General features: G+C 42.7%; 1 protein-coding gene across 1 annotated transcript in view; it reads right to left on the bottom strand.

The window, feature by feature from the left end:
• The window catches only part of fgf14 (fibroblast growth factor 14), a 58,394-nt gene that overhangs the window by 31,951 nt on the left and 9,635 nt on the right, over window positions 1-16,808 (bottom strand). Inside the window, 2 exon segments of the mRNA XM_048240026.1 lie at window positions 9,103-9,206; window positions 11,146-11,256. Coding sequence (XP_048095983.1) covers window positions 9,103-9,206; window positions 11,146-11,256 — 215 coding nt within the window.

Genomic DNA, 16,808 nt, shown 5'->3' with positions numbered 1-16,808 from the left:
AAATATGTTGATTTATAAGTATCTACACTACAGCATCCAGATGCACCATGAGAATCTGAAGCCAGACAGACAGGGCTGCAGAAGCTAAGGCACGGCCAGATAACCAGATGCTACTTTGTGCATACATCTGCATTTAATATCTTTAGATTAACATTAAACGGCAGCCACCCCTGACTGTCATGACTCTCATCCCACTGATAAGACATTTGTTCACTGCAAAGCCTGAAACCCATCAACAAGAGCACCAATCAGCTAATCAATTACTCATAAAAATGCATGATGGGGAGATGATAATGGCTGATGCAGACAGTCAAACACTGGTGGTGGTGTTGAGCGAAGGGTTGCTGGAAGAGGATATTGTCTCACACGCACTGTTTCTCGCAAACACACATACATACACACACACACACACGCATGCATACACACTCACTCACATCCACAGGCACAGACACATGCATCCACATACACAGAAACACACAAACACACACACACACACACACACACACACACACACACACACACACACACACACACACATGTACGCACGCACACATACACACACAGACAGAAACACACACATGCACACACACACATCCACATGCACATAGACACGCACACACACAAACACACACACACACACACACATACACACGCACACACAGACACGCACATAATATCGGTATCGGCAATTAGAACGGCCGATACATAATTACAAATTCAGTAGGATTAAAGGAAAACCAAATATTCATCATCATTTGGCTACATTTTCAGTATTGGCGTTAAGTAGTAGTTTGTCCACCAGATGGCGCATCATTGCAGCGAGACGCAGACGGCTCTGGCGAGATGCAACTTTGTTGGAGGTTAATCTAAAGTGGGTTGGAAAGACAATACACGCTTCCTACTAGGACAACACTGTAGTTTGCCGGAGAGAACGTCTAATAAGGGTAGGATGATTTTCACATGAAATGTAATTCCAATTTTCATCTTGAAAAAAATAAATCTGAGAATGTTTATCGGACATGCTTGGTTTTTACTGCAGGTAGGCTACGCTAATCTTATACAAGTTATATCAATAGCCTGGGACCTAGGTAAAAAAATGTTACCATTAGCATTGGTTGAGTGATGGAGGCCAATTTGATTATTGGTGTATTTGTAGAAAACCATAAATGCGGTTACCAAGCAAATTGATAACAGCGTTGTAGTTGTATCTTTCGACTGTCATCTCAATTTTTCTGACCATAGTAACAGGAGCTAAGTGAGTTAGCCACAACGCGTTTGCCAACGCGAGAGTTTTCTAATGGAAAATATACCTCAAACATAACCTGTCTATGAAGCATCCTAACAGGCTGGGACATTTCTGCTTGCTAAATAGGGTTTTCTGCTGTTGATTCGCTCACAGTCCTTGGTGGCCCTGTCGGTGCTTTGTAAAATGTTGCATTAAGACCACAAGTTTCAAAAAGCATCTGCTAATGTTCATTCCCAAACACCCACTAGCTACTTCAATCCTCTATTTTCAAAGGTGTTTCAAGTAAGGAAGAGAATGGTTCAAAGTAAAGTAGGCTAACCAGGACTGAGACGACGTAATTGACTACATAAATTCGGTAAAGCAAATCATTTGTGTCAACTGGTCACAATGTAGATTTATTAATGCACTCGTGATGATCTACATCTCCATTTAAACCAAATGTTTTAGAGCGCACTTTGAGAGATGTATCCAGGGCAGGGCTGTAGCCTACCTGTTGCACGTGCTACAAAAATCATTCTGTGCGATGGATGATTTACCAACGTTACTGTATGTCTAATACAGTTTTGCCTATGGCTATTCATGCGTGAGACTGAGACACTTGTTCATTTGTTTGAAGTTCGTGTTTAGGGTGTGAGAGGGGAATCGATGTGCTTGATTCCAGCTTGGGTAGTTGTAGTCTATGCGATTAAAAAGCATGTGCGTGTGAAGTAGCCAACACTTTCATTATGGCTGCTTTAGCCACAGCTACTGTACAATGGCTCCTATTTAGAAGTGTCCACTTCATTTGCGCTTTCTGTGATTCACACAGAATAGTTCTCTATAGCTCTGAAACTGGGGGGCGAACATGTCGCAGAGGGGACGCCAGAGCGTGGATATCTCAATCGTAAAATTAAACAATATTTCTATCGGGCGCCTACGTTGCCACGAACAATAACACAGCTCTCAACTTGGCCCGTTAAAATGTGAACAGTCTAGCAACGCATTTCATGCAGGCCCTTTTGGACATGTTAGTTATTTGTACCACTGGCTAGATGTAAAACTGCATTTCGTTTTAGACTATTGGTATTTAATTTGTGCATTGACAATAAAGTTGAATATCATATGAACTAAAGATAAATAAATAAATAAATAAAAGTAAAACAGATGCCTTCAGCTTTCCCCTATACAATAGCCTACAGGTGTACATGACCTTTCATCAGTCCAGTTGCAATGGATGAACTGTGATGAACTGCCCTACTTGTGATTGTTTAGAAATTTTAAAGGTTTTATAACAATGCTACAAATGTTTTGGCTAGTGCTACAAATATGAATATATTCACCTTCGCAGCGCCAGTAGGCTACTTTCTGTGCGGCCCGCACACACACACACAGGCATACCAAACAACACAAAAGTTTCAAGAGTGGGGGATGGAGTAGAAGATGGAGACAAATTGATTAGTGTGATTTATGTTCGTGGAACGGATGTACAGGACTGAGCGCCGGATATTTTGTACCGCTATGCGGTACATCTAGTTATTATAGTATTGCCACACACACGTCAAAGCTTGAGATGAAAAATAAATAGTTGCACAACTTCATAGCCATGATTCAATATTAACCTGTTGAGCAAGGAGAAGTTTTAGTATTTACACTAAGACTGAGGAAAGACTGAACTGTAAAATTGCTCAACCAAAAGGAAATCAAAGGCAGATTCAACCATTTTAGAGAAATAGAGGTCAGAACTCCACACATATACCATATGCTGTATGGACCCTTTCAACAATAAAAACAAAAACAATGCTTGAACATTCTATTTGGGCCCCAATCTACTTCCTCTGCATTAAGATAACATTTGGAATGTTAAAAAGGAAGTCTTGTGGGGCCAACTATGATGCTGATAATGGAACTCTCTTGAAAGGGTCCATAAAGGCTCGGTGATTTAGACCAGAGGCAGTGACCCAACCACTGAAAGACTTTATCCCATAGTGTCACCCCATAGCCCCCTCGCCAGTCAGTTTTCATGTGCCACCAAATGGTAGCTCTAAAGCTATCGCTAAAGCTAACCTGTCGTCTGCCAACCTGCAGGAATTGAATCAGAGACCCAGCACAGAAAAGCCAGCGGTCCGTGACGGGCCTGAGCCCTCCGCAGACGAGCTTGTGGAATTGGGTGAACCGAGACAATGGTCGGGGAACAACAAAGTGTTTAATGGCGTTTCTTCTGCCCGAGAATAGGCTTCTTCACCACGCAAGACAGAAAAAAGTCCTCTTAAAAATAGCAAGTGTGTGTACTTCAGCAGAATTGTTGCCACATCAGGTTATGCTACTTTTTCTGAGACACATCAGAAATTGGATCAGTTCTTTTTTATATTGAACTATAAAATGTGTGATGGGCTTAAACAAAAATAGCCCTGATGTAGAAACATACTTGTTTCAATGTGCATTTGCTTTAGTAATGCATGGTAGGCTCTTTAGCCAATTCAGATATTTCCGGCGGAACGTCAACTATGTTAATGACATCTTCTGTTATATTCTGCCCCTTTCTTTCACTCCAACAATGAATATCTTGTTTGTGACCAACGGTGCAACTCTTTACTCAACTTTGACACATGCATTAAAATTATATAATGTGCTCATTAACTAGGTACACCCACGTAAACAGGTATGCTAAAATAATAGCTGCTGCAACACACCTGACACTCCAGCGGAAATATATGAGCTGGCTAAATATCCCTCCATGCATAAATTGAATTGTTTGGGCAAGGTAATGATCATTTAATTTACTGTGGCTATATCTCCCTTAGTGGAGCAAATGTCTAGCTGTGGCAAGTTATGGGTTATTTTCTGGGAAGCTCACATGTTGATATATTGCATAGCCTCCGTCGCACTGAATAAAAGCATCTACTACATACATGCAAGTATAAATGGCCTGTCTCAAAGGTAGCCTGATGCCTTTTGCATACCCTGATGTGTGTCAGCCAGGAAATTCTTCCCCATTATTCAACAGGAGATTCCACCCTTCTGATACGGACTCGGATGATTTTATGCCATTTCGGTACAAAAGAGATGTATTCAAATAGGAAAGATTAGCCAACACTCATCCACTTTCTTCTCTCCTCTCACAAATCTTTTGTGCTCAGAAGCCCAATCTTTTTTGATTCCATCAACTTTCTTATATTCATGCAGGATTGAAAGAACACCCCACACACACACACACACACACACACGCACTCACACAAAAGCCTATGATGCTAACTAATGAGATTCAAGTCCCTTTTCTGAAACACTATCAGCTCCCTTCATTTAGTCTTGGGAGGAGGAATAAAAGGGGCACAAATGAAAGTCGGCCATCTGCATGTTCTTCTGCTCCGCTTGATTAATTATGTCAGGGAGACAACAATTGATCGCACACTATCAAATCCCATTCATTTGCTGTAAAAAAAAACGGAACTTGGAATTCACTGCTCGGCGGCGTGTTCACTTCCAAGTAAATGGACTGGATCATTTCTTGAGTGAATCTTAAATGTGCGTCGATTTGAGATGCATGGTGTGGCACCAAACTAGGCGGCCGGCGAGGGAAACGGGTGACGGATGTCGCGTAAAGCGTAATATTTGGTTTGTACAGTAAGTGCAACCTAAATGGCGAGACGCAGCTTTTCAACCCAGAGGCTTCACCATCTCAAGAGAGAGAGAGAGAGAGAGAGAGAGAGAGAGAGAGAGAGAGAGAGAGAGAGAGAGAGAGAGAGAGAGAGATCAGATAGATGGAGACTTCTCTTGTGGGTGTGTGAGGAGGTGAGATTTTTCATCTATTACTCCAACCCTTTCAGCAAAGAAGCGTGTGATGACAGAGAGAGAAGAAAGAGAAAAGAAAGAGAGAGGGAGATAAAAGGAGAGACGGAGAGGAAAATGAGAGAGGGGGTGGGATAACAAAGGAAGCAGAGAGAAAAGAGGTGTGTGTGTGTGTGTGTGTGTGTGTGTGTGTGTGTGTGTGTGTGTGGTGTGTGTGTGTGTGTGTGTGTGCGTGTGTGTGTGTGTGTGTGTGTGTGTGTGTGTGTGTGTGCATGTGCATGTGTGTGTGTGTGTGTGTGTGTGTGTGTGTGTGTGTGTGCGTGTGTGTGTGTGTGTGTGTGTGTGTGTGTGTGTGCGTGTGTCGCGTGTGTGTGTGTGTGTGTGTGTGTGTGTGTGTGTGTGTGTGTGCGTGTTGTGCGTGTGTGTGTGTGTGCGTGTGTGTGTGTGTGCGTGTGTGTGTGTGTGTGTCGTGTGTGTGTGTGTGTGCATGTGCACTTCTTCTCCTCCACTGTTGGGCTGATTAGAGAGCCCATTAGCGGAGCGGCGGCCTCACGTAAGATGGCTGAATGTGATGCACGCTCCTCAGCAGAGGGACGGAGCAGAACAGGAGCACGGAGCTGGAGCTGGGTCACACACTATGGTTCTAATGGTCCTGAAGGAGCTTGGGTTCTTACGCCGAGAGAGAGAGAGAGAGAGAGAGAACCTTTCCGTGTCTCTTTCTCTCTGCTCCATTTACCCCTCACAGGGAGAGTGAGTCATCTCTAGTGCCACAAGAGCTCTCCACTAATGGCCGATGCATCTGCTACTGGACAAAACACACTGGAGCCAAATACACTTGCTCCGGCTTATGACAAATAAGGCTTGCACAGGCTTGCTTCCTGCACAAACACACACTGGAAGAAGGGACAAAGTGTGGACACACTGTCCATTCCACATGATGATTGGAGGATGAGGAATATGAAAGCACCTGACACAAAACACACAAATCAAGTGTTCAAAAAGAAAACTTGTGTGTAATCATTGTCAAAGATTGCACTCAACAACAACCATTTTCACTATCAAATGTATTCCTAAATAAACCACCATATGCTATATTGAATGTGCATATTAACAGGAAGGGCCTGAGCACAATTGATTGATGAGAGATCAGCAGGGCTGAAACAGGAAGCCGGATCAGTGACTGGCTCGGTTTAGATCTGCAGCGTGCCGGTCAATGATAAATCCGCCGCTGTGGTGTTGATGGGTATTGATAACTGGAAAGGCAGAGTTGGCTGGGGGTCCTCTCTGCTGGCGGACCCTATCTGCCCAACGCGGCAGTGCTTTAAATAACAGTTATCAGTGGCTGGAAAGTGCTGGGGTTAGATCATGCTACGGGACCAGAGGGACCTATCTTCACTACTACAGATCTTCTCCCATGACATGCTGTGAGAAGATGGAGTTTTAAAAGGCCTATAGAAATGCGGAAATTAATATCAAGTATTGAGAACACCCTGACAGGGAGAGTGATGTTTGTTGTACAACAACATGGTGATGCTGCAATCACATTATTCTCTTCTATAAGGGCTGTGTTAGTCAATGTAACATGTAATGCTGTCTCAGTAGTGATATTGGTCTCAGATACATTATGCCTGATACTTGTATTTCCCTGTTCTCTGCAAGTATTGAAAAAAATATGGAATTTAAGCAATTATACAAACTCTAATAATAATAATAATAATAATAATAATAATAATAATAATAATAAGCTTTATTTGTATAGCACCTTTCATACACAGAATGCAGCTCAAAGTGCTTTACATTTGAGGCATGTAAGGCTGCCAGTCTTGAATGTCTGTGTATAAAGTTAAATAATTGTGACATATGATTGATAATGACTGACTGACTATTATTGTGATAACCCTTTACCCCCCACAAGCATGCCATATGGCAACTGTGGCAAGGAAAAACTCCCATATTCCAGGAAGAAACCTTGAGCAGAACCTGACTTAATAGGGGGAGCCCATCTGCTTCTGGCTGGCTGCGCCCTCCAATGGCAGCAGATGTAGAATAATCTGAAAAAGTAGTCTACAGGATAAGATGAGTTAACTAAAGGCTTTCCTGTACAGGTATGTTTTCAGATCTTTTGAAAAAATATTTACTGAACTCGCCTGCTTGATGTACAGAGGCAGGGTGTTCCATAGTTTGGGGGCATAATTGATAAAAGCAGCTTCTCCACTTTGCTTGTGGAGCACTTTGGGTACAATTAAAAGATTAGAATTGGATGATCTCTTTGTGGTTGATAAGATGTTAAAAGCTCAGAGATATATGAAGGTGCTATGCCATTCAGAGCGTTGTAAGTAATTAACATAACCTTAAAATAAATTCTATAGGAAACAGGGAGCCAGTGCAGTTCAGCCAACACAAGGGTGATGTGTTCTCTCTTCTTGGTCTTAGTTAAAAGTCTAGCCGCAGAGTTCTGTATGAGTGCCAATTTCTTTAGATGTTTTTTGGGAAGACCAGTGAAAAGTGCATTAGTCTAACCTGCTAGAGATAAAGGCATGAATTATTTTTTTCTGCATCTTGTTGAGTTAAAAAGGGCCGCACTTTGGCAATGTTTCTCAGGTTGAAATAGGCTATCTGAGTAACTTTACTGATATGGGGCTTAAAACTTAACTCTGCATCTAAGATGACACCGAGGCGTGTTACTTTTGGTTTGACCTGGTGTGCCAAGTTCCCCAGATTACTAAGAACAATGTCTCGCTTTGGTTTTGGTTCAACCAAAAGTAGCTCTGTTTTGTCATCATTTAGTTTCAAAAATGTTTTGCTGATCCACTGATTAATGGAGGTTAGGCATGCAGTGAGGGAGCAAAGGCCATCTGGGTTAGTTGGCTCCACAGAAATATACAATTGGGTATCATCTCATGTAGCTGTGGAAGTTTACATTATGCTGACTTATGATGTTTCCCAACGGAAGCATATGTAGGGAAAAGAGCAGAGGACCAAGGCAGCTCCCCTGGGCTACACCAAAAGGCAAGTCATGTTTTACAGACACATGATCTCCTAGACTTATATAAAAAATCTCTGCCAGTAATGTAGGTTTGAAACCAGTTTAGAGCATTATCAGAGAGACCCACCCACATCACAAGGCGGTGAATTAGGATGCTATGATCAATTGTGTCAAATGCCAAAGACTCAAATCTAGAAGAATAAGAATTGAGACTTTGTTTGAGTCAGTAGCCAGTCTAAGATCATTGACTGTTTTACTTAGAGCCGTTTTCTGTGTTGTGATTTGATCTAAAACCTGATTGGAATTTTTCAAGGATACTGTTTTTGTTGAGGAAGGTATTTAACTGATTACAAACGACTTTTTCAAGTACTTTGCTCAGGAACGGTAGGTTTGATATAGGCCTGTAGTTGCTCAGATTAGTATGGTCAAGATTCAACTTTTTAAGTAAAGGTTTTACAACAGCGGTTTTAAAAGCAGTTGGAAATATACCTGTTTCTAATGAGGTATTTATTACCTTGAGAATAAAGGGAGCTAAGCTATCATATACATTTTTGAGGAATCTAGTAGGGATTGGATCCAAAGCACATGTTGAGGAGCCGGTTTGAGTTATAATTTTACTAAGCTCAGATTGAGTAATAGTGCTAAAGAACCTTAATTTTGGGGGGCTGTTTTTGGGTGTACTATCAAACATATTACCTATGTTACCAATAGCCCTTATAGAAATTACTTTGTTTTTGAAGAAGTCTGCAAATTCTTCGCATCTTAGAGAGGATGCCTGACTGAGTGTATCAAAAGGTGTTTGATGCAATAGCCTATCAATGGTGGAGAACAACACCCAAGAGTTTCCACTGTTTTCATTACCTTAGAGAAGTGGTTCCTTCTCTCATTCAGAATAGTATACTATTCAGAACAGGTATATGAACATAGCATTTGGGTCAGCATCAGTTAAGTAGCCCTAACATCCTTGATGAAACTCCATTATAAAGAACACAAGGCCAAATCCGCCATGCAGTGTCCTTCTCTTACGTACAGAAGCACGCACTGCTACTCAGCGGAAGGCTACTCATGTCCGTGCACTCGCCCACCTGGCCCGCTGGTTACTCACCGATGTGTAGAGATGGCCTTCTCCATTCATGGCGATGTATAACCCTGTCTTCACCGACTGAATGGCGACGACTCGAAGACCCACAGGGATGAGGTTAAACAAAGCTGCAGAGAGAGATAAAAAGAAAGGGGGTGGTCAGGTAGGGGTGGAGGTAAACATTAAAAATCACAGGAGCGAAAGTCTAATCAGTCACATTTTTGTTTAGAAGTGCTGCATGTGCCACAAGTTCAAAAGAGGTCAGTCCGAGACACTGATTTTAGTCACTAGTTTTGTGTATGTGTGGACATAACTGTCTCAACAGCACTGGACTGCAAGGTCCTGTTATTTCATGCAGAACCCTTTGAAAATCTTTTTCTCAACCTAACAGCTTTACAAAATCTTGAGTTAATGTAAGTCCCTCTCTACCCCGAAGAACATTTAATGTGTGGGGGCATTAAAAAAGGTTCTAGGCAGAATCTTCATCTCCATCAAGAACCTATGCAAAAGCTTTCCGTTCTAGGAGTACGCCACACAGCACGACACGGTTCTGCACACACTGGAGCGGAAGCCATTCGGCGGTACAGTTACAGTCCCTTAATAGATGTCACCAGAGGCGCATGGCTGACTTAATGGCTCCTGTTGTTGTACTAGCACGCTCTTTGGGCTTGTTAGGAAATGGCCACTGTTTGTGCGGGCGGGACATAACAGTGGTTGGGCTGTGACACTAAGTGCATCAACATGCCTGATTTAAATCTGCAGTGCGATGAGCTTGAAGGTAATTGGTATTGGCTCTGTGTGTGTGCGTGTATGTGTGTGTGTGTGTGTGTGTGTGTGTGTGGGGGGGGGGAGTTTAGAAGTGCCTCGGAGGCAGTGATTATAGACCAGGTGAGCTGGAGCGTCAGCCACAAGAGAGAGAGAGAGAAAAGAGAGAGAGAGAGAGAGAGAGAGAAAGAGAGAGAGAAAGAGAGAGAAAGAGGGAGAGAAAGAGAGAGAGAGAGAGAGAGAGAGAGAAAGAGGGAGAAGGGAAGAGAGAGTGGGTTTGAAGGGAGAACGGGGGACCTGGGTAGAATTAGAGTTTTCAGTTTGGTATTTCATTCCATTCTCCTTTTAGACAACAAAAGCACGGGAAGGTGTTTTAACAACCATGCCAAAATCAGAGTCATTTGTAGTGTTTGGTGTTGTAGGTGTGTGTGCAACTAGGCGTGTGAGTGTGTGGCGTGCAGCCCCATACGTGCCTACTATAGATGTATGTGGACATATGTAGGACTACTGCCCCATACAGGAAGTGGCATATGTCATCTTGACTGGAAGGGCATGAGTGACACCATGCGTGCTGAGTGTCAAACTATCGCTAGAGCTCCAGCCCCAATTCAAATTAACCAGCTCTGCTCTTGCCTGGAGCACACAGCAAGAAGCAAGCAGCCAGGCTAATAATACCACCATCACACACACACACACACACACACACACACACACACACGCACACTCACTCTCTCTCTACACACACACATCACATACACACACACTCTCTCTCTCTCTCTCTCTCTCTCTCTCTCTCTCACACACACACACACACACACACCATGTGCCAGTTTCCTTCCATCTCTCTCCTTCTCTCTTTCACACACATACACACACACATATACAGAACAACACATCACTAACACACACACACACACACACACACACACACACACACACACACACACACACAATCAATCAGCATAGCCCCTAGATACAAGCATAGCACAGGTCTTTTGGGAAAACATCTTTTTCTGTTATAATCAGAAGAGTCTTATTAAAAAAGTGCAATGGCATGAAGACAAAACAATCTTGCTACATTGCAAACCATGCTACATTACAAAGATGCTACATTCAACACTACCCACACTATCTGTACCCTATATTAATAACATATTCTATTATATTAAGGTAATATTCTATTTATTTGCCTGGGTAAACATCTCATTTGACACAGTTTCATGGAGGGGCATGTCTGAAATAGGTCTGCATGCATGAGTTCAGTTCTAGCACAGAGTGAGGGAAGTGAAGGTCCAAACTCACAAGAATTACTGCTGTCATCCTTGGTCCCATCCAGAGATCCATCTGGGTTCATTTGCAAGTAGTATCCCTGCCTGCAATATAACCTGGTCACAATACCCTTGAGCTGTGGGTCTGCAGGAGAGACAGAGGAGAAGAGAGAGAGAGGGAGAGATAGAGAGGGGAAGATGGAGAGGGAGAGAGAAAGAGTAGTAGCTGGTTAGTCAAATGAACACATTTCACCACAATGCAGGCGATAATAACATTATTTCAGATAAGGTTAAAAGTGTAAGGTTAACATGAATTAGTAGAGACACATTCTCAAAACATAGTTTTCACGCCAAAGACACATAAAAGCAATTGCATGAAAGAAATGAAAACAATGAAAGAAAAAGACAGACAGAAAGAACTGGAGAGAAAGAAAAAACAGACCAAGAATGAAAGAAAAAAGTTCAGCCATTCCAGAGGAAACCCCATTAACTGCTTTGAACACGCATTACAGTAATTCACAAGATGGAACGGTTCTAACAGAGAGGGTTCAAGCGGAGCGAGAGGCGCAAACGTTCGACAATTTCCGCGTTCGATTATTGCAAGGGGGAGGGGGGAAATCCCCCTTTATGCTGACCAGAGTAAGCCCTTGCTGCACTAATGTCAATGGAGACTTGTGGAATTTTACCAATAAATTGGTCATTTTGTCTTTCTGGATTTGTTGAGGGTTTTTTGGAAAATTGTGTCATAATCTGTAAGTGTTTGGGATCATTTCAAGCCTAATAGTGTAATTTTTTAGTGTTCGGATTTGTAATAAAATAACTTAATATTAGACCATGCTGCTGCCAGTTACTGTCCGGTTGTTATCATGCTAGCTAGCCTCTTAGCTAAGGTAACATTTTAAACGGAGAAGTGTAATTTCTTTGAAATGACAACTAGCTGAATAACACTACTGACATTAGTTAAAGTGGATAGTTTATACTCAAGCGAATTTGCAACAGTATATTAAGTTTAGTTTTAAGTCCTTCAACTACTAGTCACTTGTTAGCCGCAGATAGCTGTATTGCCATAGCTACTACCATCCACTTGTATAGCATTTTTTAAGCGTTAGCTAGCTAGCTAGCTCGGTTCACATGACTAATTAAATTATTCATATCATGTCCTTAAGAATGATTCATTGGTATCATACATGATTATGGACAATAATACTGTGAACACAATTATGTTTATCTGTTGTTATTGCTTATTAAGAGAGAAAGTTTATTTAGTGACGTAGGGTGACACTCCCACTTATGCAGACCGGAACTGTCCCGTTTTGCTCCCATAGTAACGAATTACGTTGCTCTATCTTGCTAGTAATCAAGGATCTTTGGTTCTAATGTCATGACATGACACATGACGGGCTCAACAGCGCCCTCTTTAGGTACTCTTCACTCTACCTGCTCCTCATCTCACTCCCTCACATTCACGGAGGAAATACTTCACAGATATGATGTATGAATCACTCCTGATAGTTATTCATCTACATCCAAAGAGTACCGTAGCATACAGTGCTGGCAAAACAATGCGTTATAATTGCATGATCTGAATTTATGTGTATTCTCAATTAAAGACAGATTTCTCTGCTCAGCAGGCACAGTGACATAGCTATGTACTGTATAATGCCAATGCTGAAGAGAAGGCAGTCTACAGCCTTACACACAAACTGCTGTGCCGAGAAGCCTACCAGTACAAGCCTACAAGTCTACAAGTACAAGCCTACAGGTACAAGCCTACAAGCCTACCAGTACAAGTCTACCAGTACAAGCCTACAAGTCTACAAGTACAAGCCTACAGGTACAAGCCTACAAGTCTACAAGTACAAGCCTACAGGTACAAGCCTACAAGTCTACCAGTACAAGCCTACAGGTACAAGCCTACAAGTACAAGTCTACCAGTACAAGCCTACAGGTACAAGCCAGGTGGGAGATTTGGATTGGCAGGTAGGAAACATGCCATGGCAGGATCCAAATATTGCTTAAACGAGTTGGTTGTATATAGAAGCAAGGCATCAATCAGTAATTTGCACATTAGCCAAAAAGCACATTGTGATCAGTGCTTTTGCTGCCATGATGCCTATTCTACGTTTTTGAGGGCAGTTATGGACCCTTTCAAGAGAGTTCCATTATCAGCATCATAGTTGGCCCCACAAGACTTCCTTTTTAACATTCCATATGTTATCTTAATGCAGAGGAAGTAGATTGGGGCCCAAATAGAATGTTCAAGCATTGTTTTTGTTTTTATTGATGAAAGGGTCTATAATAGGTCAGATGTTCGGGTTTCTTAGCGCAGCAGGCAGACATCCCTTATTGCTGCTGCTGCACACACATACGCACGCACACACACACACCCACACACACACACACGCACACACACAGACAGCTGGGCAGTCTCCTCTAATGGCCCAGTACATGGAGTGGTAGAGAGGTCAGCCAGAGATTTCACGCTGCTTTGCTTGTGTCGCATTCTGCTGTTGCAAAGAACCACAGGGTTCATAATTCTAAAAATTCTAATTCTAAATCTATAAAAACGTGTGTTTGAGCGTGTGTACATGTGTGTGTGTGTGTGTGTGTCTGTATTTGTGTGTGTACGTGTGTGTGTCAGTGTGTGCGTGTGTTTGTGTATGTACTGTACGTGATGTAAATCAGCCTTTGGGGCCAAAGCTGATGGGTTAAGTTGAAATACAAATAAATAGGAAATCTCTCTCTCTCTGTGTGTGTGTGTGTGTGTGTGTGTGTGTGTGTGTGTGTGTGTGTGTGTGTGTGTGTGTGTGTGTGTTATACCTAGCATCACCTTCCGGGCCTGTGCCTTTCGCATCAGATCTGAAGAGAGACCCTTAGACTCCTACCCCCTGTCTGCCCCAATCAGCTCTTCAAGCAGCCCGCAGGTGATGAGGTCCCACCTTCACCTGTGCTAACAGTGTGTGTGTGTGTGTGTGTGTGTGTGTGTGTGTGTGTGTGTGTGTGTTGTTTTTCTATGCTTAACTGTATATGAGTGAGCATGTGTGTGTATGTGTGTGTATTTTTTAAGTGTTTGCATGTACTTGCATCACACAAGGTATATGCAAAGGTCTGTCTACATATGTGGCAGCACTCGAAAACCCACGTATGGCAGCCTGTCCTGATGTCTCCGTGGCCAGAAGGCACACATGTGTGTGTGTGTGTGTGTGTGTGTGTGTGTGTGTGTGTGTGTGTGTGTGTGTGTGTGTGTGTGTGTGTGTGTGTGTGTGTGTGTGTGTGTGTGTGTGTGAGGACAAGGCTGTCAGGCTGGGGAATCGCCAGGCAGTACTATGACCTTTCCCCGAGGGAGAAATGGGGGGGGGGAAGAGAGAGAGAGAGAGAGACAGGAGGAGCCAGGGAGAAATCCTTGCCTACAGTAGAGACCCTATGCGATCACCAGGCTTACGAACGCGGCCTTAACAAATGTCACAGCGTAGCTCCTGCATGTGTTTAACAGTGAAGTGCTGTGGGTCTCCACGCGGAACAGAACAGCACAGCACAGCTGCTCCATCACTGTAGGAGTGGAGCATAGCAGCATAGTGGGAGGACATCTGAAAAGAGCTCCTCTAAAAAAATAAAGAGAAGCTCCTTGGTGTGGTAGAACCGAAGGAAGAAGTGAGGAACACAAGGAACAGGAACAGTTGAGAAGAATCCAGTTGCATAATTGGTGCAAATAAAATGACTATTTTGCCCTTTGGGGTGCTACGTAATTATGATTTAGCTAATCACTGTTGAAAATTATTCCTGTGTAATCAAAGTCAGTCGACTTGCTTTTCTTTTTTTTTTGTTCTTCAGAAAAATCAAGCGCTGTTGACTGTGTGTGTGTGTGAGTTTGCGTGTGTGTGTCTGTCTGTGTGTTTGTGTGTGTGTGTGTGTATGTGTGTGTGTGTGTGTTGTGCGTGTGTGTTGTGCGTGTGTGTGTATCTTGCTATCCTCCCCCTGTGTGTAGTGTACAGAGTAGTGCATCACTCTACAGCACAGACCATAAGCATAAGCACATGTTGCACAAAATGGATTCCTTTATCTGTCCATGCTCCCAAAAGCTGTTGCATTATGCTAATATCAGGTCCAGGGTGCGGTGCTCCAACAGAATACTAGAGTTCCTGCCGCTTGTCCCGAGTGTCAGATATTTAGTTCCATTATCCATATCCTCGTGCCCCAATTTTTAATCTCATTTCTTAATTATTTCATATTTTATAGTAATTTGCTTTCAAAGCTTGACTGCTGACCTGAGTATGTTTCTCGGTGTGTGTGTGTGTGTGTGTGTGTGTGTGTGTTAGTGTGTGTGTGTGAGAGAGAGAGAGAGAGATGGAGACAGGAGGGAGAGAGAGATAGTCTGTCTCTCTCTCTCTCTCTCTCTCTCTCACTCTGTTGTATGTGTGTGTGTGTCTCTCTCTCTCACTGTGTTACTGTGTGTGTGTGTGTGTGTGTGTGTGTGTGTGTGTGTGTGTGTGTGTGTGTGTGTGTGTGTGTGTGTGTGTTTGTGTCGGTGTGTTTATATGTATTTTTATGATGAGAATGAAGACTCAGTGGTGACTCCCAATAAGGAGGTTGGCCAATTGGCTACCAACCGCCCAGCTCCCAACCAACTGCTGAAAGCCACCAATAACTTCAGAAATGCAGCAGCACCTGACTCACATAATGCACTGCTAACACACTGAAACACTATTGTGGGAGCAAGGGCTACAGGTCATCACCATGTTTACCTGTAACAGGTATGAGCCACCTTGCACCCACATGTGTACACACACTCTCCAAACATGATATGAATTAACATGATCCTTCCCATCATCCAGAAAACTCTATGAATGTCAAATACATGTATAACTAGATGTACCGCAGAGTGGTACAAAATATGACGCCCTTTAGTCCAGCACATTTTTTTTCACAAAAATAAATCAAGCTGAAAGGCCTATATGATTCTAACTGTCTCACTAAATTGCATTATCCACACTCAATTCTCACTGGTATCTGCTAGACAACAAGTACCAAAACATGATTAGTTCATAGATTTCACATGTAAAATTCATTTTATACAGTTTTCACAGAAAACTGTGTCTGCCCTACCCTCTTTTCGGGGTGTCCATTACAGCGGGGGGGCTACAGATCAAAACAAAAAATGATGGTTCCATGCTATCCATGTGGGGTTACATGCCCACCAAGTTTTGTGTACCCGGTCTTTCAGTGTCCCGGGGAATCCTTTTGTTGGTGTAGGGTCACTAAATGTACACATAAATTATTTTATTGTAAGGCCCCCATGAACGAAAGTTCACAAAACTTGGCATGCATTCGGAGGGTGTCATAATGATCCTACACTTTCAATTTCGTGCAGTTTTGACCATGTCAGCCAGAGATATTGTGATGAAAACACCTAATTTTTTAATTTTTAACTAGGTGGTGCTATACATGAAATAAGTGGTAATCCGATGGGTTGACATGCCCCCTTAAGACCAACATACAAAAAAGGTGGACCTCCTAAGCCCTCACGGTTCTCGAGATATTCACAGAAAACTGTCTCCGGCCACCTACAGGCCAGTTGGTGTATAGTAACATAAATTAATTTATTGTGTGGCCCCCATGAACGGAATTCCACAAAACTTGGCGTGCATACAGAGGGTGTCATAATGATCCTACACTTCCAATTTCGTGCAGTTTTGACTA

The sequence above is a fragment of the Alosa alosa genome, chromosome 3 (genome assembly GCF_017589495.1).
Source record: "Alosa alosa isolate M-15738 ecotype Scorff River chromosome 3, AALO_Geno_1.1, whole genome shotgun sequence".
NCBI classification, from domain to species: Eukaryota; Metazoa; Chordata; class Actinopteri; order Clupeiformes; family Clupeidae; genus Alosa; species Alosa alosa.
Note: the sequence above shows the minus strand (reverse complement) of the source record. Positions and strands in the feature narration are given on the sequence as shown.